This window comes from Balaenoptera acutorostrata, chromosome 9 (genome assembly GCF_949987535.1).
Source record: "Balaenoptera acutorostrata chromosome 9, mBalAcu1.1, whole genome shotgun sequence".
Lineage (NCBI taxonomy): Eukaryota > Metazoa > Chordata > Mammalia > Artiodactyla > Balaenopteridae > Balaenoptera > Balaenoptera acutorostrata.
This window is the reverse complement of record NC_080072.1, coordinates 62,393,626-62,420,464: the sequence shown is the minus strand read 5'-3', so window position 1 is coordinate 62,420,464 and position 26,839 is coordinate 62,393,626. Positions and strand designations below refer to the sequence as shown.

At 41.9% G+C, this 26,839-nt stretch overlaps 1 protein-coding gene across 6 annotated transcripts in view; it reads left to right on the top strand.

The window, feature by feature from the left end:
• The window catches only part of RAB30 (RAB30, member RAS oncogene family), an 80,688-nt gene that overhangs the window by 39,348 nt on the left and 14,501 nt on the right, over nucleotides 1–26,839 (top strand). For 2 of the 6 annotated variants that reach the window (XM_007187603.2, XM_057553119.1), the window contains exon 2: nucleotides 25,042–25,142. In XM_007187603.2, the coding sequence (XP_007187665.1) occupies nucleotides 25,050–25,142 (93 nt within the window). In that variant the 5' untranslated portion in view covers nucleotides 25,042–25,049. Of the gene's footprint in view, nucleotides 1–5,394; nucleotides 5,446–23,110; nucleotides 23,323–23,414; nucleotides 24,802–25,041; nucleotides 25,143–26,839 lie in introns of those variants that run through there. The other 4 variants (XM_057553116.1, XM_007187604.2, XM_057553117.1 and 1 more) reach the window with 4 other exon arrangements.

Here is a 26,839-nt window from a genome sequence, read left to right as displayed (position 1 = left end):
TGCCTGAGCTCCGCGTGCTGCATTGCAGTTGGTTTTTACCTATCCTCCCTGTTGGTCTGGGAAGCAGGACTTGTGACTGGGACTATATCTTGTTTTTCTCTGTACCATGAGCACAGTGTCTTGCTTCCAGTAAACATTTGTTAACCCCCAGACTGGGTAATTGAGCACCAGTGCTTCCAGGGTGGGGACGGGCAAGCAGACAATGCCCCTTTTCTTCTTGCCTCTCACAGGTCATGACTGTTTGATAAGTATTAAGGAGCAAAACATGCCTTGTCGGCTTGTTGTTACACAACATTGTTCCCTTTGCTTTCAAGTCTGGTGTTTTTTTACCCAGTCAGCAAGTTGGAGAGGGTGGGAGGGCGGCTGTAAGGGTGTAAACATCCTACCAAAGAAGGAATAGACTCACTCAGAAGAGGGGTCGTTTTCCCTCCCTTGATTGAAAGGCTTGTAGTCTACACTCTGCCTCTCACTAGAGAAGGGAGGGAATTCATTCTGTCTCAGCCACTCACTCAGCTCTGCAGGGTCTTCTTCCTTTTGGACATCATGCCAGGAGAATTTTTTAAATTGCTGATTATGTTGTTAAAGATATATAGTGTTAAGGTATTATTTTGGAGAGGTCCTGTTAAAATGCAAATATATAACTTTGAAAGGGTAACATTTAACTTGTTTCTTAAGGTATGATCCTCAAGATGCTATAAATATCTTCCGGGGGGATAGAAATGGAGAACTAGTGGCCAAACAAATATGGGATGCTACATTTTTTTTTTTTTTGCCTGAGTTGGGTCTTCGTTTCTGCGCGAGGGCTTTCTCCAGTTGCGGAGACCGGGGGCCACTCATCATCGCGGTGCACGGGCCTCTCACTGTCGCGGCCTCTCTTGTTGCTGAGCACAGGCTCCAGACTCGCAGGCTCAGTAGTTGTGGCTCACGGGCCTAGTTGCTCCGCGGCATGTGGGATCTTCCCAGACCAGGGCTCGAACCCGTGTCCCCTGCATTGGCAGGCAGACTCCCAACCACTGCGCCACCAGGGAAGCCCGGGATGCTACATTAAACAAAGTTAAATAGGGTCCCTTCAAGACCTCCCAGAGCCTTGCTACTGTATATTGTGAATCTCCTAGAGGGGTATGCAGTAGGCAGCGTTTCCTAAGTTTATTTTGCTTTTCATCTGAGGAGCAAGAGCATTTTAGTAACGTGTTTTGTTGAACACATATAACTCTGGAAACAGCCCCTCAACTTAAGTTTATCCTTTGAGGTCCACTTGAAATGCCACTTCCTCTAAAGCCTTCCCATCTTCCCCTAGAGATATATAAACTTTTCCTTCTTTGAATTGCCCGGGCTTCATTTGTCTAATTGTCTCCCTACCTCTTCTCTACCCCCTAGTAGGTCATAAATTCCTTGTACATGTTGTATCCATTTCACTGCACCTGGGACATTGTCTTGCACAGAGGTACTCAAGAGATGGTTGCACTACTGCTTTAGTGCCTTAACTGAGTCATCCTCAGAGTTCAAAGGGCACCGTCAGGAGTAGGAACCAGGGATATATGGATCAAGGAGAGGGCTCACAGCGAAGGCACAGGGCCAGTGTAAGAGCCTGGGCATGAAGGACAGAAAAAGAGAAAAATCTGGAGATGCGGAGAATATAAATCAAATGTACTGAAGGCCAGTTGTGTGCCTGATACCCTGCAGTAAACTTTCAATATTTAAACTTAATCCTGACCTTTTAAGTAGGTGAAATTCTTTCTGTTTCCTAGATGCAGAAATGGAGCATCAAAAAAGGTGAAGCAGAAGTCAGTGCCTGTGCTGGGGATACAAAGATGAATAAAGCCCAGTCCTTTTCCCCAAGGAACCCTTGTTTTATAGAGTAGGTGGGCCTGTAAATAATTATAAACAGTGGGGTAACTACAGAGATTAAGCTGTGGTCAGGGTCATATGGGAGAACCAAATGGGAAGGAGAACCTAACCTGTGTATGTGGGGAAAGGGTGGAAGCTGACAAATCCAGGAAGGCTCCCAGGAGGAGAGCGATGCCTGAGCAAGGTGGGTTAAGAGTGCAGGGACAGCAGGGACCAAAAAAACCAAAAGCATGGGGGTGAGAAATATCATGAGGAATTCATTGTTACTAGAGTACGGGATGTGAGGTAGGTGAGAAATAAGGCTGGAGAAGTTGATAGGATGTAATAAACAGGTTGAAGGGTTTGGGACTTGATTTTGAAAACCATGGGAAGCCATCATAGGGTTTTTAGCAGAAGAGTGGGCTGTCCAGCACATTTTGGATACCTACCCAGGTGCTGGGTAGTAGGTAGTAGTATTCCTGTTTTCTAGGTGGGGGAACTGAGGCTCAGAAAGTGACTTGCCCAAGATAACCCAGTGTATCAGAGGTGGAACAGAGCCACAATTTCAACTCAGATCTGGATCTTTCCTCTCAAAGTAACAGTGGCCAACAATTGCATTGAATTTCCTACTGAAAAGTACTCTCATTCTGATATTTGACTCAGAGAACAGTTTTAAGACTTAATGTGATCAAGGAGTTCGAGTCTTTTGAGTGTGAGCCACCCATTCTCCTTGCTTGGACCTTGCAGTAATCCTTTCTCTGTTCCCCTCCCCACAAAAAAGCAAAAACAAAAAAAAAGGCTTAATGTGAGCAAGAGCTAAATTTACATGGTACTAGTACTTTGTGCTATAAAGTTTCAGAGAGGGAGAAATCAGGGACGACGTCATGGGGGAGATGGCATGTATGTTGCCCTGAAGGAAGAAGTAAACTAGAACAGATAGTGAGAAACCAGGTGAGAGAAAGATGGGGCTGAAGGGGTGGTGCTGTGCCCATGTGGTAGAGCAGGAGTGGGCATGGGAAACAGATGACAAGAGGCCACTTCCTGGCACAGCCATAGTCACTTGCTTCCTGACGTCACTATGTAAATAGGAAAGAAACAAAACGATCATATAATGATTTCTGTCTTCACTTTGCTGAATATAAATACACAACTAACCTTCTAAAAGTATTTTTAACTACCTTATTACAGCCACTAGAGAGTTTATTCCCTGCAGTGTTCCCCCTTACTCTGCTCTGTAATTTATCTCAATGTCCCCTTCCCCTCCTCAAACCCACTTTTTACATTAAAGGGCAATGTTGGAGGGTTCTGCCGCTAGTAGGACTACAGCTAGATGTGCACACATGAATGACATTTGAGTGAAAATGCAATAATAGAATTCTGTATGATGAACAGAGCTTGGTTACATACAAGAAGCGGTGTGTTTGTGTTAGCTCTCCCAGGTTCTCTTAAGATCCCTTCTAACTCTGTTCTGATTATTTTCAGAGCCTGGAGTTGCGATCTTTTGCAAATGCTACTCTATTAGATTACAGTCATTGGTGTGGTGGAAAAAGGATGCATGTATGAGTCAAAACAGACCTGGATTAGTATCCCATCTCCCTGCCTACCATTTCTTTTGCCTTGGGCACATTATTAACTGTGTTAAGACCAAGTCTTGTAGATCCTTGATCTTCTAATTATGCACCCTCTCTCTGCCATCATGAAATTTACCCTCATCACAGGATAATTCTCAATAGCAAATAAGCATTCTCTAGTATTTCTTACCTGAAAACAATCCCCCCCCCCAAAAAAAATCCAAAACGTTTTCTAATTTTGTCTCAAATGTTACAAAATAAATTCATTATTTAATTTAAAACTGTGTTGACCTTATACCCCGCCTCTAGCTATCTTCTAGTTTCTTTGTTCCCTTTCTCAGTAAAACTTAAAAGTTGTCCGTTGTTTTGGCGTTGACTGCTTCCCCTGACTCTAATCTCTTCTCATCATTCCACAGGGACTGTTCCTGTCTGTGTCTGCCAGTGACCTTGATGTTGCCAAGTCGAAGGCCACTGCTTTGTTTTAGTCGTACTTATTCTCTCAGCAGCATGTGACAAAGCAGATCTCTGTTTTCTTTGACACTCTACTTTCCTGGGTCTCTTCCTACCACTCTGGACTCTCCTTAAGTCTTCTTCTCTCCTCAGCCTCTAAATGGAGATGTACCCCATGTTCTGAAATGGCCCCCTTCTCTTCTCTATTTATTCACCCTCCACAGATGTCCTCTTCTAATCCAATGGCTTTCCCTAACATCCATTTGCTAATGACCCTCAAATCTGTAGCTTCATCCTCAAACTTTTTCTGGAACTCCAGATTCATGTCCAGGTAGATCTCTAAGAGACATTGCAAATTTAACGTGGCTGGAAGAGAACTCTTGATTTAGTCTCTACACTAAACTTGTTCTCGTTTCAATCTTCCCCAGCTCAGTAAGTGGTGCTAGTATTCCCCCCAAGTGCTCAAGCCAAAATATCTAGGCATTACTTTTGATTTCTTTCTTTCTTCACCATCATCATCCAATCCTTCAGCAAGTTCTGTCTTCTCTATCTTCAGAAACATTCCCAAATTTATCTCCCTCCCTCCATCTTCATTACCAGCACCCTAGTCCAAGCCACATCATCTCTCACCTAGACTACTTGCAGTAACCTCCTAACTAGTTGCCCTGCTGCAACCGGTATCTATACCGCAATACCCTCCTTTGCAGGGACCAGATAAATCTTTGAAAAATGTTAATTGGTTTATGTCACATTCCTAACCACCCCTCTCCCTCCAGGTGGCCTCCTGTTGCACTCAGAATGAAATCTAAACTCCTTGTCCTGGCTGACCAAGCTCTCTGTGACCTGCCCCATGTCAATCTCAGCCCTCTTCTCCTTGACCATGCACCCAGCCTCATTGTTCTATTTTTGGCTCCTTGCACATGCCAAGTCCATTCTTGTTTTAGCGCACTTTGCATAGTTATTCCTTCAGCCTAAAATGCTCTTCCAGTCTTCATGTGCTTGTCTTTTTCTTATTCAAATCTCATCTTAAATAGAGCCGCCTCAGAGAGGCCTTCTCTGACAACTCACTCTAAAATTGCTGTCTGGGTACACTCTGTCCCTTCCTTTTACTTTGATTCTCTATTAGCGCTTGCTACTATCTGGTATTTTTCTTGTTTATTTATGTATGTGCTCATTTCCGCATTCATTCATTGCTCTCTTTTCTGCCCAGCTAGAATATACACTCTATGAAGGTGTGTGGCGGGGGAACTTGTCTGCCTGTTCATCACTGTATCCTCTGCTCCTGGGTCAGTGACTTGCACATAGTACGTGCTCACTACAAGTGTATGGAATGAGTGAATATGTTTATCTCATCTGTAGAATGCAGAGGCTAATACTTATGTCTCAGAGTTGTTGAGGACTTGAGTTATCAAATTTGATAATGAGTCTAAAGTGAACGGTTCTGTGTCTGGCACCTTCTGCTTAATAAATAGAAACTATATTATTTTTAAGGTATCTAGCTCATTACAGACATTGAGCAAAGATTAATTCTCTCTTTTTCTTGCAGTCTGGGTCCCCTGCAATATTTTATATTGAAATAACCTGCACTCTGAACAAGGTAAAAAATACTTCCCATTCAGCTTTTTTTTTTTTTTTCTCCTAAAGAAAAGGTTTAAAAAGTGCTGTTCAATGACTAGTCAACATCAGTTACTTTAGAACCATTATTAATGTCACTTCTCCCTCCCCCTCCTCCAATACACACAGAGACACTTCATTATAACAAGGTTTGGCTTTCCCCTGGGAAATTATCATTTTCTTTTCTTTGGTTATATGATCTTTGCCAATTAACTCTCCTTAGGATCAAAGTGTTTTGGGGTTTGCTTTCCTCATCCTGGTGTTTAGGTTCTCTGAAAAGTATTCCTAGCTTTTGCATGTTCTGATCAATATTTCTTTTGCATTTATTTAATAAATATTTATTCAGGATCTACTGAATGCCAGGCAATGGGGATACAGATAGGAATTCATAAGGGCCTCTGTCCTTAAGGTCTAGTGGGGGAAGCAGGATACTTAAACCAATGAGGATAATGAAGTATCTATGAAGAGAGTCTCCATAGAACACAGTGGAGACGTAAAGGAGAGAGCGGCTAATTCACATGGGGGGAGGCGAGGAAGGTTCCAGAGCTATGTGGTTGCTTGCCAGCAACAAGGAGAGAATGGCCCCATGTGAGTAAAGTTGTGGATGAACCTGCCTTGGGGGCCACACTCTGGGAGCTGGGCATGGCTATGTGATCATTGTGGTGATGGTAACTCAAAGGTCACGAGAAATGAAGCCAGAGATATGAGCAGGGGCTGGGTCATGGGTGGCTCTGTATGCCCTGCTAGGGAATTTGAACTTTCTCCAACAGTGACAATAATAAGAGCAACACCTAAGATTTATTGGGTCCTTCCTGTATGCCAGGCTCTCTTCTTCGTGCTTTGTTGTATTAATTCTTTTCAGCCATCCAGTAACCCTATGAGGTGGGTACAGTTATTATCCCTATTTACAAATAAAGAAATGTAGGCACCAAGAGGATATGGAACTTGCCCAAGGTCACCCATCTCATGAAGGGCAGAGGCAGGACTCAGACTCAGGCAGTTTGGCTCCTACGTTCGCCCTCTTCACCAGGGTCCTGTCCTTCCTCTCACAGAGGGCTTGTGTAGGCAGCCGGGAGCCCTGAGGAGACTGAAGTGTGGGAATGACATGGTCAGATTAGTTCTTTGGAAATGCAGTGGAGTTGCATTGCATCTTGTCCAGGGGTTAGTGTCTAAAAGCCTCTAAAGCAAAGAATGCAGCGTGACATTTTTCCTTGAAGTGGGGAGTATCTGAGTGAGGTTTGCTATGTTAGCAGTGGCATCTCATGTCTCAATCAGCCCAGCAGCTTTCCCCCAACCTTGCAACAGAAGGCAGAGGCTTTGCTAGATACGCATGTAAGAGATGAATAGTCAGTTTGTATTGAGGGGCCCTGTTTTTTTTTTTTTTAACATCTGTATTGGAGTATAATTGCTTTACAATGGTGTGTTAGTTTCTGCTTTATAACAAAGTGAATCAGCTATACATATACATATATCCCCATATCTCCTCCCTCTTGTGTCTCCCTCCCACCCTCCCTATCCCACCCCTCTAGGTGGTCACAATGCACCGAGCTGATCTCCCTATGCTATGCGGCTGCTTCCCACTAGCTATCTCTTTTACATTTGGTAATGTATATATGTCCATGCCACTCTCTCACTTCGTCCCAGCTTACCCTTCCCCCTCCCTGTGTCCTCAAGTCCATTCTCTATGTCTGCGTCTTTATTCCTGTCCTGCCCCTAGGTTCATCAGAACCATTTTTTTTTTTTTAGATTCCATATATATGTGTGAGCATGCGGTATTTGTTTTTCTCTTTCTGACTTACTTCACTCGGTATGACAGACTCTAGGTCCATCCACCTCACTACAAATAACTCAATTTCATTTCTTTTTATGGCTGAGTAATATTCCATTGTATATATGTGCCACATCTTCTTTATCCATTCATCTGTCGATGGACACTTAGGTTGCTTCCATGTCCTGGCTATTGTAAATAGTGCTGCAATGAACATTGTGGTACATGTCTTTTTTTTTTTAAATCTTACAATTAAAAACTCTATTTTACCATGAATTTGTTTGAACTATGGATCAAATTTTACTGAGTATGTATAGATTGAGCCATTTCTAGAATTTTTTTTTGAATTTTATTTATTTATTTTATAGAGCAGGTTCTTGTTACTTACCTATTTTATACATATTAGTGTATATACAACAATCCCAATCTCCCAATTCATACCACCCCCCCCCCAACCCCGCTTTCCCCCCTTGGTGTCCATACGTTTGTTCTCTCCATCTGTCTCTTTTTTCTGCCTTGCAAACCAGTTCATCTATGTCATTTTTGTAGATTCCATATATATGCGTTAATATACGATATTTGTTTTTCTCTTTCTGACTTACTTCACTCTGTATAACAGTTTCTAGGTCCATCCACATCTCTACAAATGACCCAATTTTGTTCCTTTTTATGGCTGAGTAATATTCCATTGTGTATAGGTACCACACCTTTATCCATTTGTCTGTCGATGGGCATTTAGGTTGCTTCTATGACCTGGCTATTGTATATAGTGCTGCAATGAACATTGGGGTGCATGTATCTTTTTGAATTATGGTTTTCTCAGGGTATATGCCAGTAGTGGGATTGCTGGGTCATATGGTAGTTCTACTTTTAGTTTTCTAAGGAACCTCCATACTGTTCTCCATAGTGGCTGTATCAATTTACATTCCCACCAACAGTGCAAGAGGGTTCCCTTTTCTCCACACCCTCTCCAGCATTTATTGTTTGTAGTTTTTTTGATGATGGCCATTCTGACTGGTGTGAGGTGATATGTCATTGTGGTTTTGATTTGCATTTCTCTTAATGATTAGTGTGTTTCATGTGTTTGTTGGCTGTCTGTATGTCTTCTTTGGAGAAATGTCTATTTAGGTCTTGCACCCATTTTTGGATTGGGTTGTTTGTTTTTGATATTGAGCTGCATGAGCGGCTTGTATATTTTGGAGATTAATCCTTTGTCAGTTGTTTGAAAAGCCCCAAAGTGTCACACTCCTGCAGAAACCGAGCCCCTCTGTGGGGACAGCATACTCAGCCTCCCCTCACTCTCTCCAGGGACCACATTCAATGGGCAGCAGAGTGCAGGCATTGCTTACATAGTGATTTTCCCTGTTGCTATTTCTCTCCCTGGAGGGGTCCATGCTGGCGTGGATATCCGTAGATATCAAGGAGGTTAACTATTGTGGCTCAGCTGACCAACTGGATTTGATCCCTTCAAGCTTTTTCTGATCTGAAAACTTAGTCCGTTGTTATATCTATTATCTTTTCCAAGTCTGAGAAAATTCCTTCTAATTTCCAGCGATGTCAGCTTTAGTAGCACAGCACTCTCCATGCTCCCCACTTATGGTTACTGATACTGGCCTGCGAGTCTTCCGCAGGTGTTAGGAACTTTGATCATTCCATCTGTTCTGTCACAGTGGTGCGATATTGCTGTTTTTTGCTTACAGTCAGGCATTGTATGAGGTCATTTCTCTTGATAGTATTTCAAAAAACCCATCACTGTATGTTCCTACAAGTCTTATGTTATGTTCTCTGGTTTTTAAAAATTGAAATGATTTTGTGACTACTTTAAAGAAAATGTTGTCATGATTACAGTGATCAAAACCAAAGCAAACCATCTAGTGCATAGGAAAAAGAGACAGGGAGGAACACATCAAAATGCTGGCAGTGATTGTGTTCCTTTTGGTAATTCATTTTCCCTTTTTCTACGTTTTCTACGTTTTAAAAAAATGTGTCTGTGGTACATGCAAAATGTTAAAAACTTGTTTAAGAAGCTGGTGTGGGGGGGAATGAAACTTAAAAAACAAAAAGCTCCCTGTGATCTCATAATCCAAACACAATATATGTTCTTGCTTTTGAAATGCCCTTGTTCACATACATGCTTATTTTTTATAGCTGCAGTTCTGACAAATGCAGCTTTGTATATTCTTTTAATTTTACAGCCTATTTTCAACATTATTTCATATTTCTACATAGTTTTCATAACTGGCATGTGTAATGACTGCCCTGCATTCCATGGTGTTGATGTTCCATACAGAACTATCCCGAGTTGGACATTTGGATTGTTTCCAGTTCTTTTAGATAAGATGTAATGAGAATTTTTGATCATGTTGCTTTTTGAGTTTGTTCAGTTCTTTTCGTAAAACGAATTCCCAGTAGTGAGCTCTTGGTGTGGAAGGTTTGAACTCTTTTATGGCTTTTGGTCTGTACCATGGAAGATGCTGCTTTCTAGAAGAGCCAGTTGAATGTGGATGGTCACTAGCTGGGTTTGTGTGTACCTGTCTCCTGTTTCACTCACCAGTATTGAGTCCGTGTATTTTAATAAAGTGTATTGTTTCTAAATGAGTCATGTTTATTGATGAAAATTTAGAAAAGATATAAATATATAAAGAAGAAAATAATCTATAATCCCACCACCCAGACTAAGCATTTTTAAAATGTATTTTCTAACTGAAAGCATTTCCACTAAGGTCAGGAACAAGACAAGGATGTCCACTCTCACCACTCTCATTCAACATTGTTTTGGAAGTCCTAGCCACGACAATCAGAGAAGAAAAAGAAATAAAAGGAATACAAATTGGAAAAGAAGAAATAAAACTGTCACTGTTTGCAGATGATATGATACTATACATAGAAAATCCCAAAGATGCCATCAGAAAACTGCTAGAACTAATCAATGAATTTGGTAAGGTTGCAGGATACAAAATGCACAGAAATCTCTGGCATTCCTATACACTAACAACAAAAAATCAGAAAGAGAAATTCAGGAAACAATCCCATTTACCATTGCAACAAAAAGAATAAAATACCTAGGAATAGACCTGCCTAAGGAGGTGAAAGACTTGTACTCAGAAAACTATAAAACACTGATTAAAGAAATTAAAGATGACATAAACACATGGAGAAATATACCATGTTCTTGGATTGGAAGAATCAATATTGAAAATGACTGTACTACCCAAAGCAATCTACAGATTCAGTGCAATCCCTATCAAACTACCAATGGCATTCTTCACAGAATTAAAACAAAAAATTTTATAATTCGTATGGAAACACAAAAGACCCCAAATAGCCAAAGAAATCTTGAGAAAGAAAAACAGAGCTGGAGGAATCAGGCTCCCCGACTTTAAACTATACTACAAAGCTACAGTAATCAAGACAGTATGGTCCTGGCACAAAAACAGAAATATACATTAATGGTACAGGATAGAAAACCCAGAGATAAACCACACATATATAGTCATCTAATTTACAACAAAGGAGGTAAGAACGTACGACGGAGAAAAGACAGCCTCTTCAATAAGTGGTGCTGGGAAAACTGGACAGCTACATGTAAAAGAATGAAATTAGAACACTACCTAACACCATACACAAAAATAAATTCCAAATGGATAAAAGACCTAAATGTAAGGCCAGACACTATAAAACTCTTAGAGGAAAACATAGGAAAAACACTCTTTGACATAAACCACAGCAAGATCTTTTTTGATCCACCTCCTAGAGTAATGAATATAAAAACAAAAATAAACAAATGGGACCTAATTAAATTTAAAAGCTTTTGCACAGCAAAGGAAACCATAAACAAGATGAAAAGACAACCCTCAGAATGGGAGAAAATATTTGCAAATGAAACAATGGACAAAGGATTAATCTCCAAAATATACAAACACCTCATGGGGCACAATATCAAAAAAACAAACAACCCAATTAAAAAATGGGCAGAAGACCTAAATAGACATTTCACCAAAGAAGACATACAGATGGCCAAGAGGCACATGAAAAGATGCTCAACATCACTAACTATTAGAGAAATGCAAATCAAAACTAAAATGAGGTATTACCTCATATGTGTCAGAATGGCCATTATCAAAAAATCTAGAAACAATAAATGCTGGAGATCAATGGAACAGGATAGAAAGCCCAGAGATAAACCCACGCACATATGGTCACTTTATTTTTGATAAAGGAGGCAAGAATATACAATGGAGAAAATACAGCCTCTTCAATAAGTGGTGCTGGGAAAACTGGACAGCTACGTGTAAAAGAATGAAATTAGGACACTCCCTAACACCATACACAAAAATAAACTCAAAATGGATTAAAGACCTAAGTGTAAGGCCAGACACTATAAAACTCTTAGAGGAAAACATAGGCAGAACACTCTATGGCATAAATCACAGCAAGATCCTTTTTTGACCCACCTCCTAGAGAAATGGAAATAAAAACAAAAATAAACAAATGGGGCCTAATGAAACTTAAAAGCTTTTGCACAGCAAAGGAAACCATAAACAAGACCAAAAGACAACCCTCAGAATGGGAGAAAATACTTGCAAATGAAGCAACTGACAAATAATTAATTTCCAAAATTTACAAGCAGCTCATGCAGCTCAATATCAAAAAAACAAACAACCCAATCCAAAAATGGGTGGAAGACCTAAATAGACATTTCTCCAAAGTTATACAGATTGCCAACAAACACATGAAAGAATGCTCAACATGATTAATCATTAGAGAAATGCAAATCAAAACTACAATGAGATATCACCTCACACCAGTCAGAATGGCCATCATCAAAAAATCTACAAACGATAAATGCTGGAGAGGATGTGAAGAAAAGGGAACCCTCTTGCACTGTTGGTGGGAATGTAAATTGATACAGCCACTATGGAGAACAGTATGGAGGTTCCTTAAAAAACTAAAAATAGAACTACCATATGACCCAGTAATCCCACTACTGGGCATATACCCTGAGAAAACCATAATTCAAAAAGAGTGATGTACCACAGTGTTCATTGCAGCTCTATTTACAATAGCCAGGACATGGAAGCAACCTAAGTGTCCATCGACAGATGAATGGATAAAGAAGATGTGGCACATATATACAATGGAATATTACTCAGCCATAAAAAGAAACAAAATTGGGTTATTTGTAGTGAGGTGGATGGACCTAGAGTCTGTCATACAGAGTGAAGTAAGTCAGAAAGAGAAAAACAAATACAGTATGCTAACACATATATATGGAATCTAAAAAAAAAAAAAAAGGTCATGAAGAACCTAGGGGCAGGACGGGAATAAAGACGCAGACCTACTAGAGAATGGACTTGAGGACACGGGGAGGGGGAAGGGTAAGCTGGGAAGAAGTGAGAGAGTGGTATGTACATATATACACTACCAAATGTAAAACAGATAGCTAGTGGGAAGCAACTGCATAGCACAGGGAGATCATCTCAGTGCTTTGTGACCACCTAGAGGGGTGGAATAGGGAGGGTGGGAGGGAGGGAGATGCAAGAGGGAGGAGATATGGGGATATATGTATATGTATAGCTGATTTACTTTGTTATGAAGCAGAAACTAACACACCATTGTTAAGCAGTTATACTCCAATAAAGATGTTAAAAAAAAAAATCACCTGAGTAGAAAAAAAAAAAAATGCTGGAAAGGGTGTGGTGAAAAGGGAACCCTCCTGCTTGTTGGTGGGAATGTAAATTAATACAACCACTATGGAGAACAGTATGGAGGTTCCTTAAAAAACTAAAAATAGAACTACAATATGACCCAGCAATCCCACTACTGGCATATACCCTGAGAAAACCAGAATTCAAAAAGAGACATGTACCACAGTGTTTGTTGCAGCTCTATTTACAATAGCCAGGACATGGAAGCAACCTAAATGTCCATCGCCAGATGAATGGATAAAGAAGATGTGGCACATATATACAATGGAATGTTACTCAGCCATAAAAAGAGATGAAATTGAGTCGTTTGTAGTGAGGTGGATGGACCTAGAGTCTGTCATACAGAGTGAAGTAAGTCAGAAAGAGAAAAACTAATACAGTATGCTAACACAAATATATGGTGTCTTAAAAAAAAAAAACAAAAAACTGGTACTGATGAACCTAGTGGCAGGGCAGGAATAAAGATGTAGACATAGAGAATGGACTTGAGGACACAGGGGTGGAGGGGGAAGCTGGGGTGAAGTGAGAGTGGCATCGACATATATACACTACCGAATGTAAAATAGTTGGCTAGTGGGAAGCAGCAGCATAGCACAGGGAGATCAGCTCTGTGCTTTGCGATGACCTAGAGGGGTGGGATAGGGAGGGTGGGAGGGAGGCTCAAGAGGGAGGGGGTATGGGGTTATATGTATGCATATGGCTGGTTCACTTTGTTGTACAACAGAACCTAACACAGTATTGTGAAGCAATTATAGTCCAATAAAGATCTATTAAAAACTGTATTTTCTTCCAAGTATATATTTCATGTTATATCATGTTGCTCAGTAAAAGTGCAACCATTTCTCCATTGTTGGATAGAGGCTTTACTCGCTCCATTTTGGGGGTCTATTCTAAGTAATACTGGAATGTACTTTCTATGTGTGCTACTGTGAATAAACCTTTGTGCACATCTTGGAATCATTCCTTAGGAAAATTCCCAGAAGCAAAATTGCTAGATCAAAGAGTGTGGATGTTGTTAAGGCTTTTGATAAATATTGAAAACTTGCTAGTGAGGAAAGTTGTGCCGCTTTATACTTCACCTGCTTAGACATCACTGGCTGGGTGAGAGGTGACAAGGGCCTGAGTCAGGTTGGTGCGGTAGAGACAAAGGTAGTGCAGAGGGGAGTATTCAAGATACATTTCTGACAGCACATCTGTAGGCCTTGGCGACAAATGGCTTATGGCAGGCTGTGTGCGTGTGCATGTATGTGTGTGTTGGGGGACCAGGCTGGGGGAGAATTTCTACCCCCATCTTCCAGATAGGAATTTGCCAGGATGCAGATAAGATAATTTACAGGACAGCACCTAGCAAACTTGAGGTGCTCTATAGATGTAAAAGCTTATTGATAGTGACTAGGAAATCCCACCCAAAAGGCTGTTTCAAGGATGAAATGGGCTGGTGTGTATGAAGCCTGTAAGCTCTAGGCAAATAGTCATTCTCCTGTGTTGACACAGGACCTGGCACAATCTTGGGAGATAAACTTGGGAGAATTGCTACATTTTATGACTCATCCATTTGAGTCATAGAGCACGTGGACACTTGCTTTCCTTTTCCTTTGTCTCCTGCTTCCAGTGAGGAGGGAATCAGCTTAAACAGCTGAGGGTAGGGTCCAGCCTGGAGTGACAGGGAAGGAGATACCCCCATCCTTGGTCTGCCTTGGGTCCCTAAGGCAGAGGGAAGTGCTTGGGGCTGCAGCCGTGACCTCTGGCCTCCTGGCTGGGCCTCATTGTGTGCTCACCCTGGGGGAGGAGCCTAAAGATGCTGATAATGAGGCCCTTCCGGTGCAGCCAAACAGGCGCAGGAAAGCTTCTGCAGAGGAAAGATTAGACACAATCCCCCATTTAGAGAACACGACGGGGGTGGGGTGGGGGGGAACAAACCTCGCCCCCCCTCCCCCGGAGCTCTTTGCGGGTGGTATTGTTTATTGTTGGAGGAGAACAATAGAGGGAGCCTGGCCTGGGCTTGTGCAGAAGCTGGAAACAGCAAGTTGGGTCTGGGGAAGGCCTTTTTTAGATCAGTGCAACAAACATGTTTTGCAGACTGATGCTCCCAATCTTGGAAAGGGATTAATGAGTGGGAAGGGTATCTTCCTTTTCCCCTGGAAATCACGGTGCCAATACTACCAGGTGCATCCAAGGCTCTTGGTCAGCACCTGCCCCCAGGTGCTGTGGTACAAAACAAATTAGCTCTGCCTGGGGAGTGAACTGAATGGGGGCCCAAGTGGGTCCTCAGCAGTGGCCCTCCCTCCTCCTCTCACTTCTATGTGGGAAAACACATTTTGGCTCAGGGCAGTGACACCTTCTCACTGTGGAAGGTGAAAGAGCATTGTTTACTTAAACAAGGTTATTTGGACGTGTGCTTTGGTTAACATTCTGATGAAATGCTGTTTCTTGGATTACTTTTCATTTTTCTTCTTTGTCCGGTATCCCAAATCCATTTTGTATTTCGAGGAAATAGGAAAATATAAAAGACAATATGTACAAAGAAGAAGGTAAAATATTTTATTGTCTTGGTTTTGAAAGTAATATTGTGGAGATCTCAGGCCTACTTTATTTATTTATTTATTTTGCATGTCATAAAACTATTCCCAAGGGCTGCTTTTTTTTTTCTTTTTCCTCTCTTCGAGATTCCTTTTATTGGACGTAATATCCCTCCCAATGCAAGCAAGCCAAGGGCTGCTTTTGACCTGCCTCCCATCCACGGGTCCATGCCAGCTTCCATTGGTGGTTAGGCCCGTGGCCTTGCCCAGCAGGGATTTATATTTGCAGACTTTATTTGTCCTGGCAGCAGCTCTGATTTAGAGTCAGGAGACCCACGTGTCTCTTCTGACTCTGTTGCTTGCATGCTGCGTGGCCTGAGGCAAGTCACTCTCCTACTTTCAAATGCCATTTCTGTGAAATGGGGAGAAAAGGACAGGCTTCTCCTGCTTCCTCAGGAAGATTCTGTGTCAGGGTACAGTGAGAGTAATTTCTGAGTGGTAATACATGATTTACATGGGCGAGAGTTTTGTTTTTATTAGTGACACAAATAGACTATTTTTCTGTCCATTGGATTTGGCTGTCATACGATGGGTACTTGGTTTTAAGGGATGTTGACGTGAAAGAGTGAGCCTACCATGTCGAGTCTCGCTGCTCTGAGACATGTTTTAATACACACCATGAACTAGAAAAAGCAACTGCAGAACCTGGGTGGGACATTCCTGCCTGAGTCTCTGTCACAGGAAGGGGTGCAGCAGGGCAGACAAAGAGAAAAACAAAAAGAGACAGAGCACCCCAAACAGATATTTTTAAAAGGGCCCCTTTCTCTGTATTAGGACAACTACCTTGCCTTTTAAGCACTATTGTAGACTGAATGAAAGGGCAGAGTCTATTAAGAGTTAGAGGTTATCTTCTTTCCCAGAAAGAGCTACATACTACAGCCTCTCCAGAAGCAAACACTGTTGCTAGTTTTCTTTTGTATTTTTTGGAGATATTTTATGAATATGCAGATAAATAATTATATGCCCCTCTTTTCATACTATACACACCATTCTCCACCTTGCTTCTTTCACTTAATGTATCTTACAGATAGCCATAGTGGGCTGCGTGGTATATTGATGTACAGTTTTCACAATCTGTACAACTATTTTCCTGCTGATGGATTTAGGCTGATTTCATATTTGCTATTACAAACATTGTTGTAATGAATATCCTACTCCATGTGTCTTCGCACATGTGTATCAGTATAAGTGTAGGATAGATTCCTAGGAGTGGAATTGCTGGGTCAGAGGGGTTATAATAGCCCTTTTAGTTTTAACTCAGTATTGCCCTCCATAGACGTTGCATTGATTTGCCTCCCACCAGCAGTATTCAATGCCCCATTTCTCTACACTCTGTCCAATACAGAGTGAATGTTGCCAATCTGATATGAAAAATGGCCTCTGATTACAAATTGATTATAGTTTTCATTATAAATTATTATTTATAATTATAAATTCATTATAGTTTGAATTTACTAAAACTATATGAGTGAGGGTGATTTTTTTTTTTAATGTAAGTACCATTTTAATTTCCTTCTTGTAAACTATCTGCTCATGTCTTTTGCCCTTTTTTTCTATTGGGTTATTCATTTTTTCTTATTGATTTGTAGGAACTCTTTATGCATTTAAAGAAATCAGCCCTTAGTTATATGCATTTCAGGTATTTTAGTCAGTTTATCTTTTACTGTTTTGCAATGCAGAATTTTAAAAAAATTAGTCAAATGGGTCAATATCTTTATTTTATGGCTTTGATTTTGAGCAATTCTTAGAAAGCCTGCCCCACTTTAAGATTTATATATTTATGTATATCCTGCTTTCTTCTAGCACTTTCATGTTTTCATTTTTAAAAATCCAAATCTTTAATCCATCTGGAATTTATTTTAGTATAACTCTCACAGAGTTCCAACTTAATTTTGTCACAGAAAAACATGGATTTTGAATCCTGATACTTTTACTCATTAGCTGTGTAATTTTGAACAAATAGGTTAACTTCTCTGAACCTCAGTTTCCTTATCTATATATAGGAATAATAAGCCTACCTAGAAGGAGGAGATATGGGGATATATGTATATGTATAGCTGATTCACTTTGTTATAAAGCAGAAACTAACACACCATTGTAAAGCAATTATACTCCAATAAAGATGTTAAAGAAAAATAAGCCTACCTAATGAGGTTGTTGAAAAAGTTAAATAAGATTATATGTGGAAACAGCACAGTTCCTGGCACATAGTAAGTGTTCAAATCATGTTCTAAATACCCAGGAACCTGGGAAAACAGTGTGTTCACGCAAGGGGGAGAAGTTCTAGGTGCGTAGGATACAGAGGTCACCTTGCAACTCACCAGTGTGTGACTTAGGATGAATCACTTTATCACCTAAACCCTCGGTTTCCTCACCTGCCTAATGAATGATAAGAACCAGTTCTTGCTGGCAGGTCCAGATTAGATCATGTCTGTGAAAGCATTGGGTAAACTGTAAAGGGCCGTACGAAAATGCTGGGGATTATGGCCTGATGAATGAGGAGGAGCCATGGCACAGGTGGGTGTTTGCCATCCCTGGCCAAGAAGAATAATTAACTTACAGTAACTTGAAATTAGCAGCTGATGTAAAGCAAGTGAGCTGCAGCAGTTGATTAAAGTAATGTTGAGTAATTGCCTTCTAGTAATTCAGCAGTAATGAGCTTCCTGAGACAGAACCTTGTTAGAGCAAAAGACAGATGAAACAGTTCCAATTCATCGTATACTTCTTGAACACAGCCAGGGGCGTATGCAGACGCGAGTATCTTGTTGAAGCGTGGTCCTTGTCTTTAAGGACAGACAGTAGGAGCAATAGACGTGTAGGGCATGGCCCCCTCCACCAGACAGAGCACGTGGGGATATGTACTTGCAGGAGGTCCACAGTGCCCTGGGATTGTCCAGGAGGGAGAGACTCACTTGCTCAGCCCTGTGTGCCAGTCTGAACCCAGTCCCTGGAGTCTGGCCCAGATTCTGAAGAACCCCAGCTCAGTAATGCTTTCTTCAGATGTTACTTGCTGCCCTTTTTTATTCCTTGTTTGGTTGTTTTTGATGTTTCTCATGTCCTGCCCATCTTCCTCCACAGCTGGGGAAGTGCTTAAGGCCTCTGTTTCTACTAGACCTGATGAGTCAAATTTTCCCTGGGTAGGAGTTGCTAGATAAAATATAGAATGCCCAGAGACTTCCCTGGCAGTCCAGTGGTTAAGACTCCACGCTCCCAATGCAGGGGACCCGGGGTCGATCCCTGGTTGGGGAATTAAGATCCCACATACCGCAACTAAGCCCACAAGCGACAACTACTGAGCCCGCGCGCCGCAACTAGAGAAGCCCGTGTGCCGCAACAAAGACCCAGCTCAGCCTAAAAAAAAAAAAAAAAAAAAAAAAAATATATATATATATATATATATATATATATATATATAGGATGCCCAGTTAAATTTGAATTTCAGATAAACAACTAATAATTTTATAGTATAAGTATGTCATAGGAAGTATTTGGGTCATACTTATATACTAAAAAATTATTCATAGGTCCCACGTAATATTTGGAGCAAACATATTAAAATTTATTTGTTGCTATCTGGAATTGAAATTTAACTAGGTCTCCTCTTCCTTCCTTCTTCCCTCCCTCCCTCTAGCAACCCTACCTGGGTAGCCCTGATTTCAAATGCTATAAAATAGCATTTACCACACTGATGTTTCGTGGAGGCTTAGTAGCAAGCGATGTTAAAAGGTATTAATATAAGAAAAGATTTTTCAGCTAAAGTCATGTTTGGTAAATCCTGGATTAAACAGTTAGCCAGTTTTCTTCATTGTGGAAATGTTCAAAACCTTTTAAATCTCCAACATTGGGTTATAGTATTTAGTATTTCTCAGAGTTATGTCACTATCTTCCCCCTCCCCCTTCCTGAGTTTTTAGGGTCATAGGAGCAAACGTTGAGTGAATGCTGATGGGCATTCTGGGTGTCCATTCTTTTTATAGACCGTGAGTTCTGATTCTGGGTTTTGGGAAAATAGCACTCTGTAGAAAACAAAAAAACTTTTTGTAATATTATGATTGTTTTTGTTTAAAAAATCCATAAATTAAAAAAACACATAGATGTGAGAATATATATATTAAAAAAACTAGAAGGATGTATGCCAAAATATTAACTGTACTTACCCCCAGGCGGGGTGTGGGTAGGGAAAAAGATTTTCCCCAGGTGATTTTCTTTCCTTTTTGTTTGGCTACGTGCTCTGCAATCAGTATATGTGACTCTTGTCAGAGGGTTAAGGAGAAAAAATTTTTTTTGATTATTATATATATATATATTTTTAACATCTTTATTGGAGTATAATTGCTTTACAATGGTGTGTTAGTTTCTGCTTTATAACAAAGTGAATCAGTTATACATATACATGTTCCAATATCTCTTCCCTCTTGCGTCTCCCTCCCTCCCACCCTCCCTATCCCACCCCCCCTATCCCACCCCTCTAGGTGGTCACAAAGCACAGAGCTGATCTCCCTGTGCTATGCGGCTGCTTCCCACTAGCTATCTATTTTACATTTGGTAGTGATTATTATATTTTTTAAAACATTTGATTATTATACATTTGATTATGTATCACTTTTCCATATATTACCTGATTTGCCTCTCAAGCAACTCAGTGGTGTAGGTTCTAATACTATCCCGATTTTAGGGATGAGGAAACTTTACACGGCTCTCTGGCAGACCCAGGTCTCTTGGTTTCCTTCAGCACTCATACTGCCTCTTTGGGTTAGAGAAGGGGCAGCACACGCCGTCCTGGGGGAGGGGCTGTCCTAGGAGGGGCCCTGGCGCCTGTTCACCCACCCCCTCCGTTTATAGACCAAGGTTGAGACCTTGAAAGAGAAAAGGACCTGTGTGAGACACACGGTTTTTGAACAAGGACAAGTCCCCCGAGTATCATTTTCTTGGGCAGGGGCTGGGGGGCAGAAGGCAGGGCAGGGATCTGGCCCTGTGTTCACCAGAAGCCTTGACTTTATCTGTTACCCTGAGCCCAAAAGGGCAAGGGGAAAAAATGTTCTGATGTACAGCAGTGAATACAGTTTGTTTTGTTTTTTAAAAAGGTCACTTTGATAAATGGTTTATGTTGCCAAATCACATTGCTTAGAATGTTTTCTTTTCTTTTAAGCTTTTTCATAGTACATCTTGTTTCCTTATCTTTTTTAAACTCATTTTCTTCTTTTCTTCATCTATTTTTCCTTTTTTGAATCTTCTGTACATATCCATTTATTTAGAGCTATTGTGCTGATGATATTTGAGGTTTGGCTTGTTTATCTGAGTAGTGTTCCCGTTTATGTTCCCTGTGCCGATACTGGGTTACAGGGACAAATGGTGACTGAACTGTGGGTGTGGTTTTCAAGGGAAAGTCTGGGTCCAGCTCCTAAAAGAGACCTGGGCTTGGAGGGCATCACGAGGAACTGTGCTTGTATGACCTAGAATCAGTGTGTGGTCCTTTCAGTGTGGGTGCGTTGCTCCTAGACCAGGGAGGTTCCAGAACACTGCAGCTCCAAGGGACCTCGGGGCACATTCAACTGACCCTGCAGCCCTCATGACAGTTATAGCAACGCTGTCAACCATGAGGCAGGGGGCAGCAGTATCCTGTTTCAGTAGGAGCGGGGCTCTGGAGTCAGATGGGTCTGTCTTTGGGTCCCGGTCCTGAGACTAAGTAGCTGCATGACTTTAGGATAAACTCTTTGTGCCTGTTTCCTCTGCTATGATTAGGGATGGTAATCATAGTACCCTACCTCATACGGTTGTTGTGAGGATTCAATGAGTGAATACATGTAGAAGAATACCTGGCACATAATAAACATTGAATTAAGTGTCAGCTATTATGAACAATAATAGAATATACAGTTCTTAGAACTGTGCTTGGCCAGTAGCATATCTTGTGACATGTTTGCTCCCCAGACAAGGTGCAACTTTTGTTGTCAGTTTTAGGGCTGTGTGTAACTAACTGCCACTGAGTGGGAGCCCCCTCCTCGGATGCTGTCTCATCACTTGGTGATTGGTGATGCCTGAGCTGTTACATTACTTCCCAAACAGAAAGGCTTCCTCAGAGCGTAGTTTCCAGAGATTCTTGTGAGCTTTTCATCCAGCAATGTGTTTTCTGTTAGAAACAGAACAGTAACCACAGCCAGTAACCTGGAGTTTACAGTCCAGCCTTAGCCACAGGCAGCCTGCATTTTTAGAGACCAGACACATTTTCCCCCAGAAGTTTATTTAAAATACATTCAATGGAGCATTGAAGTAATTTCTTGTAGAAAGGAGAAGGGCCTTCACTTTTAGTCTGTGGCTTGCTCCAGGTGGTCACTACCCGAGACTTGACTATGAACGTGACTCTGGCCACGTAACTCTTTGCCTTCCTTCCCTGAAGGTGCATAATTTGGGCACTGCTGACCTTCTCTTAGGAGCCCTGTTTCTCAGGTCTTTATTTTTGGACATTCTTCTCTCGATTCTCTGCTTTGTTTCTTTGACCTCTGCCAAAGATGGAGAAATAAATGTGTTGCAAACGATCTAAGCACAGAAAAAGAATGTGGCCCAGTACTGTGTTCTCTTTTTGTTGACTTAGGAAGCAGTGAGTTGTGGTCCGTGTATGAGCCACGGAGCCTCACATCTTCCTGCTCTCCTTGCACCTAGCCCTGAGATTTATTTCCTTTCCACTTTTAACAGCTTTATTGAGTTTTAATCCCTGCGTTTTTAGCCAGAGTCTGACCTTGATTCTTATTTAAACTGCTACAGTGTGGTAGAAAGAGTTCTGGATTTGAAGGCAGAGGGGAAGAGAAAATGGAAATCACACTTACTGAGTCTTACCCTTCATCATTCAATTTCTTCAGATCTTTCTTAAGATGCTATTATAAGCCAGGCATTGTGAAGGGTGCCGTAGGGCAGTGCTTCAGGGATGTGGGAGCTGGACCCAGGCTATCTGTGTTTGAATTTCACTTCCATCAGTGAAGTGGGACCCACCGTTAAGTAGGACCTTAATGACTTCTTAGTTAACTTCTCCTGTGCCTCAGTCTCCTCATCTGTCAAGTTAGAATGCTAATAGTGTCCACCTGATAGGAGTGTTGTGAGGATCAGTGAGTTAATAATAAAGAATGAGGTGATGATGATGATGACGGTGACAATGACGATGATAGGGAGGGGCTGGGGTCAGGACTCAGTCAGACAGAGACTTCACTGCTCTCATGCTGCTCACAGTTGTGTGTGCGCGTGCGCGTGCAAGCTGAGGGATGATCTTGGAGTGTGAGACACATATAAATAATTAAGTACAGTAAAACTTGGTGAGTGTTACTATAGGGCGGGGGAGGGGATTGTGGGAGCATATGGCAGTGAGGCTTCTTTTGATGGCATGTATACCTTCTGAACTTGAAGTCTGGCTGTTAGCTTTATGACTTTGGGTGACCCTCAATTTACTCACCTGCGAAACAGTTAACATAAAATACCAGCCTCATAAACTTGTAAAAACAAATGGAAATAGACATAAAGTGCCAAGTATAGTGCCTGGCATATAGTGAGTTCAGTGACCGTTTATGGACCCAGATTCTTGACAGAGGGATGTTTTTCCTTCACAGTCCCAGTGAACAGAGACAGAACCCCCTGGGCTGCCACCTGCACGTTGGCTTGGCTGTCAGTCATCTTTCCAAGGATCGCTGGAATCTGCATAGAAACCACCTTTGCACACAGGGAATCTACTCCCCTGGCTCCTTCACAAGTCTCAGTGCAGTGGACTCTCCTTCCATCCTTCCACCCTGCAACCCTCAGCCCTTTGAGCTTCAGCTGGCTGGTAGGAGTGACGCCAGGCTGCTCTAGCCTCCCTGGCACCATTACCGTCTTGGGCTCGCCGATCATCCTTTTCCTCTTCCTCCAGAGTCCCTCGGGCTTGCTCTGCCTTCACCTTATGAAATGAACTCCGCTTCTGGTTTTTTCAATTTTATTTAACTTTGTTATTGTTTTTTAAAAATCTATTTATTTTATTTATTTATTTTTGGCTATGTTGAGTCTTCGTTGCTGTGCGCGGGCTTTCTCTCTAGTTGCGACGAGCGGGAGCTACTCTTCATTGTGGTGCGCGGGCTTCTCATTGTGGTGGCTTCTCTTGTTGCAGAGCACGGGCTCCAGGCATGCGGGCTTCAGTAGTTGTGGCACGTGGGCTCAGTACTTGTGGCTTGCAGGCTTTAGAGCGCAGGCTCAGTAGTTGTGGTGCACGGGCTTAGTTGCTTTGCGGCATGTGGGATCTTTCCGAACCAGGGCTGGAACCCATGTCCCCTGCATTGGCAGGTGGATTCTTAACCACTGCGCCACCAGGGAAGCCCTGTTATTGTTTTTTAACTTTTCTCATGTTGGTTTCAAGGGCAGAGACTGTCTCATCTCTGTATTTCCTATGGTGACTAGCACAGTGCTGTAGTAGGTACTCAATAGACAATAATTGTTTTTACCAGGATAGGGCTTTATGGGTAACCAAGGCTCTTTTGTATAGTTTTTTTTTTTCTTTCAAATCTGCACCACAGTCCTCTGAAGTAGACAGAGCAGGTAGTATTTTTTTAGCGCAATTAAGAAACTAAGGCCTACACTTCAGCCATAGGTCCATTAATTAATTATTTAATTCTACAGAGTAGATATTTACTAAGCGTAACTCTGTCCCATGGGCTAGGAAAATAGAGCTGAAAGACATCATCCCTTCCCTCAAGGATGAGGCAGACGTTTGAACAAATAATTGTATGAAGTTTCAGCACAGAGGAACGATGAACGTGTTTATTGGGGGAAGATCAGCAAAAAACTGAGAGAGAAAGACATGCTTGCATTGGTTCTTAAAGGGTGACTTCACAACACAGAAAGGGTGGGCGGAAGGGCATCCCAGGTAGAGGAAATACCATGTACACAGCCTATGGGAATGAAAAGACCAGCACCTTGGGAGATACTGCAGCATCAGCAAGGCTGGCAGGAGGTGTATAGCAGCGGGGTGGTGATAGAAGGGAAGATGGTGGTCACTCCCACTGGTAAGACCCCAAGACCCCCAGGACTTGCAGGAGACTGGAAGCTTCCTCCCTTTGTTCAGTCTCCCAGTTTCTAGCCCTTCTTCCCAGAGGTACTCACAGCATGTACATAAACTACCTTTCAGCTTTGGATGGGCTCCCCTTCGCTCTGCTTCTTTGCACCCCCAGCTTGTCTGCACAGAGATTTGCAATCTCCTTTTGTTGCTAAAAGAAAACATCTTATCACATGAGAGACCTGTGACCTGACTGCTTGGAAGAATAAAGTTTACCAGGTGAAATGACATCTGTGTCATTTGCTCTTAGTGGCGTGAGGTGACTGGGAAGGAATAAAGTCCGTCTGTGACCAAACACCTGTGTTCCTCTCTCGCTGGCAGGGTCACCAGAGGGGAGCGTTAAATTGCTCCTCAAATGAGTCAGCCCTGTTGTTCCCGAGGAGACGGGCTGGTGCAGCTTGAGCTCTGTGGGCAAGTCTGACCAGGCCCATCTCACTCGTGCCTGTGTTTGCCTTGCAGCTGTGTAAATGAGTATGGAAGATTATGATTTCCTGTTTAAAATTGTTTTAATCGGCAATGCTGGTGTGGGGAAGACGTGCCTAGTCCGACGGTTCACTCAGGTAAGAACTCTGAAGTCTGGGGTCGGGTTTTTCCGCTGGCCTTCGGGGTTAGGGGATCCTGACAGGATGAGTGAGTGGTACCCATGCCAGCCTCTTGGCTGCCATTGCTTCATGAGCCCTTTGCAAGTGTACCAGCTCCATAGCCTAGTCTAGAGGGTTTTTTTTCTACATTTAAAATTTTTCATCTTATTTGAAGTCTCAGCAACGGTGAACATGACCACTGTTTTCTCTGTGAAATATCCTTTGCTCTTTCCTTTCTTTTCTTTTGACTTTTTTAAAAGTTGAAAGTATAGTTGACGTACAATATTATGTTACAGGTGTACAACATAGTGATTCACCATTTTTAAAGGTTATACTCCATTTATAGTTATTATAAGATGTTGGCTGTATTCCCAGTGTTGTATAATATATCCTCACAGCTTATTTATTTTATACGTAAGAGTTCGTATAGACTAGAGTTTCTGAACCGTCTCCAGGGAGCACGGCTCAGTGGGTCTCCGCCAGCCCTCCCACGCCTCTCGTGGCTTCTTTTAGTGAAAGCGGTTAGTGGTTTTGCTTTCAGTCCGCAGTATCAAAAATAGCTTATCAGATAAAAAAAGAAAGATTACTGTTAATAATAATCCAAAGGTGGAAACAAATGAATCTGGATGTCAAGTTAAACCTAAATGTTAACTTTTTAAAAACTCAAATTCAAATTAAACCACTCAAGCTCCCTGCTGATGCCCTCTCAGTTCCTCCCAGAAAACTGATCAAATCGTTTTGGTTTAGAACCAGATATGCTGATTTTTCTAATCTGTTCCACGGGAATGAAATGAGAACAGTGAAGGACTATTTGAACTAAATTAAATGTTCCCTCTGGGTTGAGTCCTTATCGTTTGTTCTAAGTACAAGTTCCCTTTGGGGCTGCCCTTTTGAGAATTACTGCCAGAGATTATATACCTGATTTCACACAGAAATGGGTGGGAAATCATTCTGAGGTTGACCTTCTTCTGTGTTTTCCTGGAAAATTATGAATGGCATCCTTTTCAGGATTTATCATGCATGCATCTTGCATTTTCATAAAGTGCTAATGGGGAAGGTTGAGAATAGCTCTTCTGTCTAAGGCATAGGGCAACCTGGTGCCCAGGAGAGAACACCGGCTCGAGAGTGGAGACACAGGCCCTCGTCCCAGCTCTTGCCCCGTGAGCCTGGGGAAATTCCGCCCCCTTGCTGAGCCTTCCTGTCTCCCTGTGATCTCCAAGGCCCCTTCTAGCTCTGACAGTCTGTGGTTCTCTGGAAAACTGGAGAGACAGATTGGATAACACAAACAGCTTGAGGGCAGAGAGTCACCTTTGGAAATTCAAGGTTTTTCCCATGATAATGAACGCAGAATAGGACTTTTTACTAAGCCATGGCCTGGTGAAATCAAAAGTAACAAGCTGACAGGCATCTGGGCTCAGTCAACCGCCATGGCGTAATATTGGAAACTCCAGCTGGTTTTACTTCCCCCTACCATTAGTAACCTTTCTGCTTTTGGCAGGAGGACAAGACTGCAGAGATGTAAAGTTTTCAGTCCTTTTGTCAGAAGTTCCCTTGACCTTGTCTAATTACTGAAAGTTCCCTTAGAGACTTTTCAGCCCACTCTTCTCATTTTATAGGTAAACAACTCAGGTCTTAGAGGGATGAAATGACTTATTAGCATCTCATATCATGTTAGT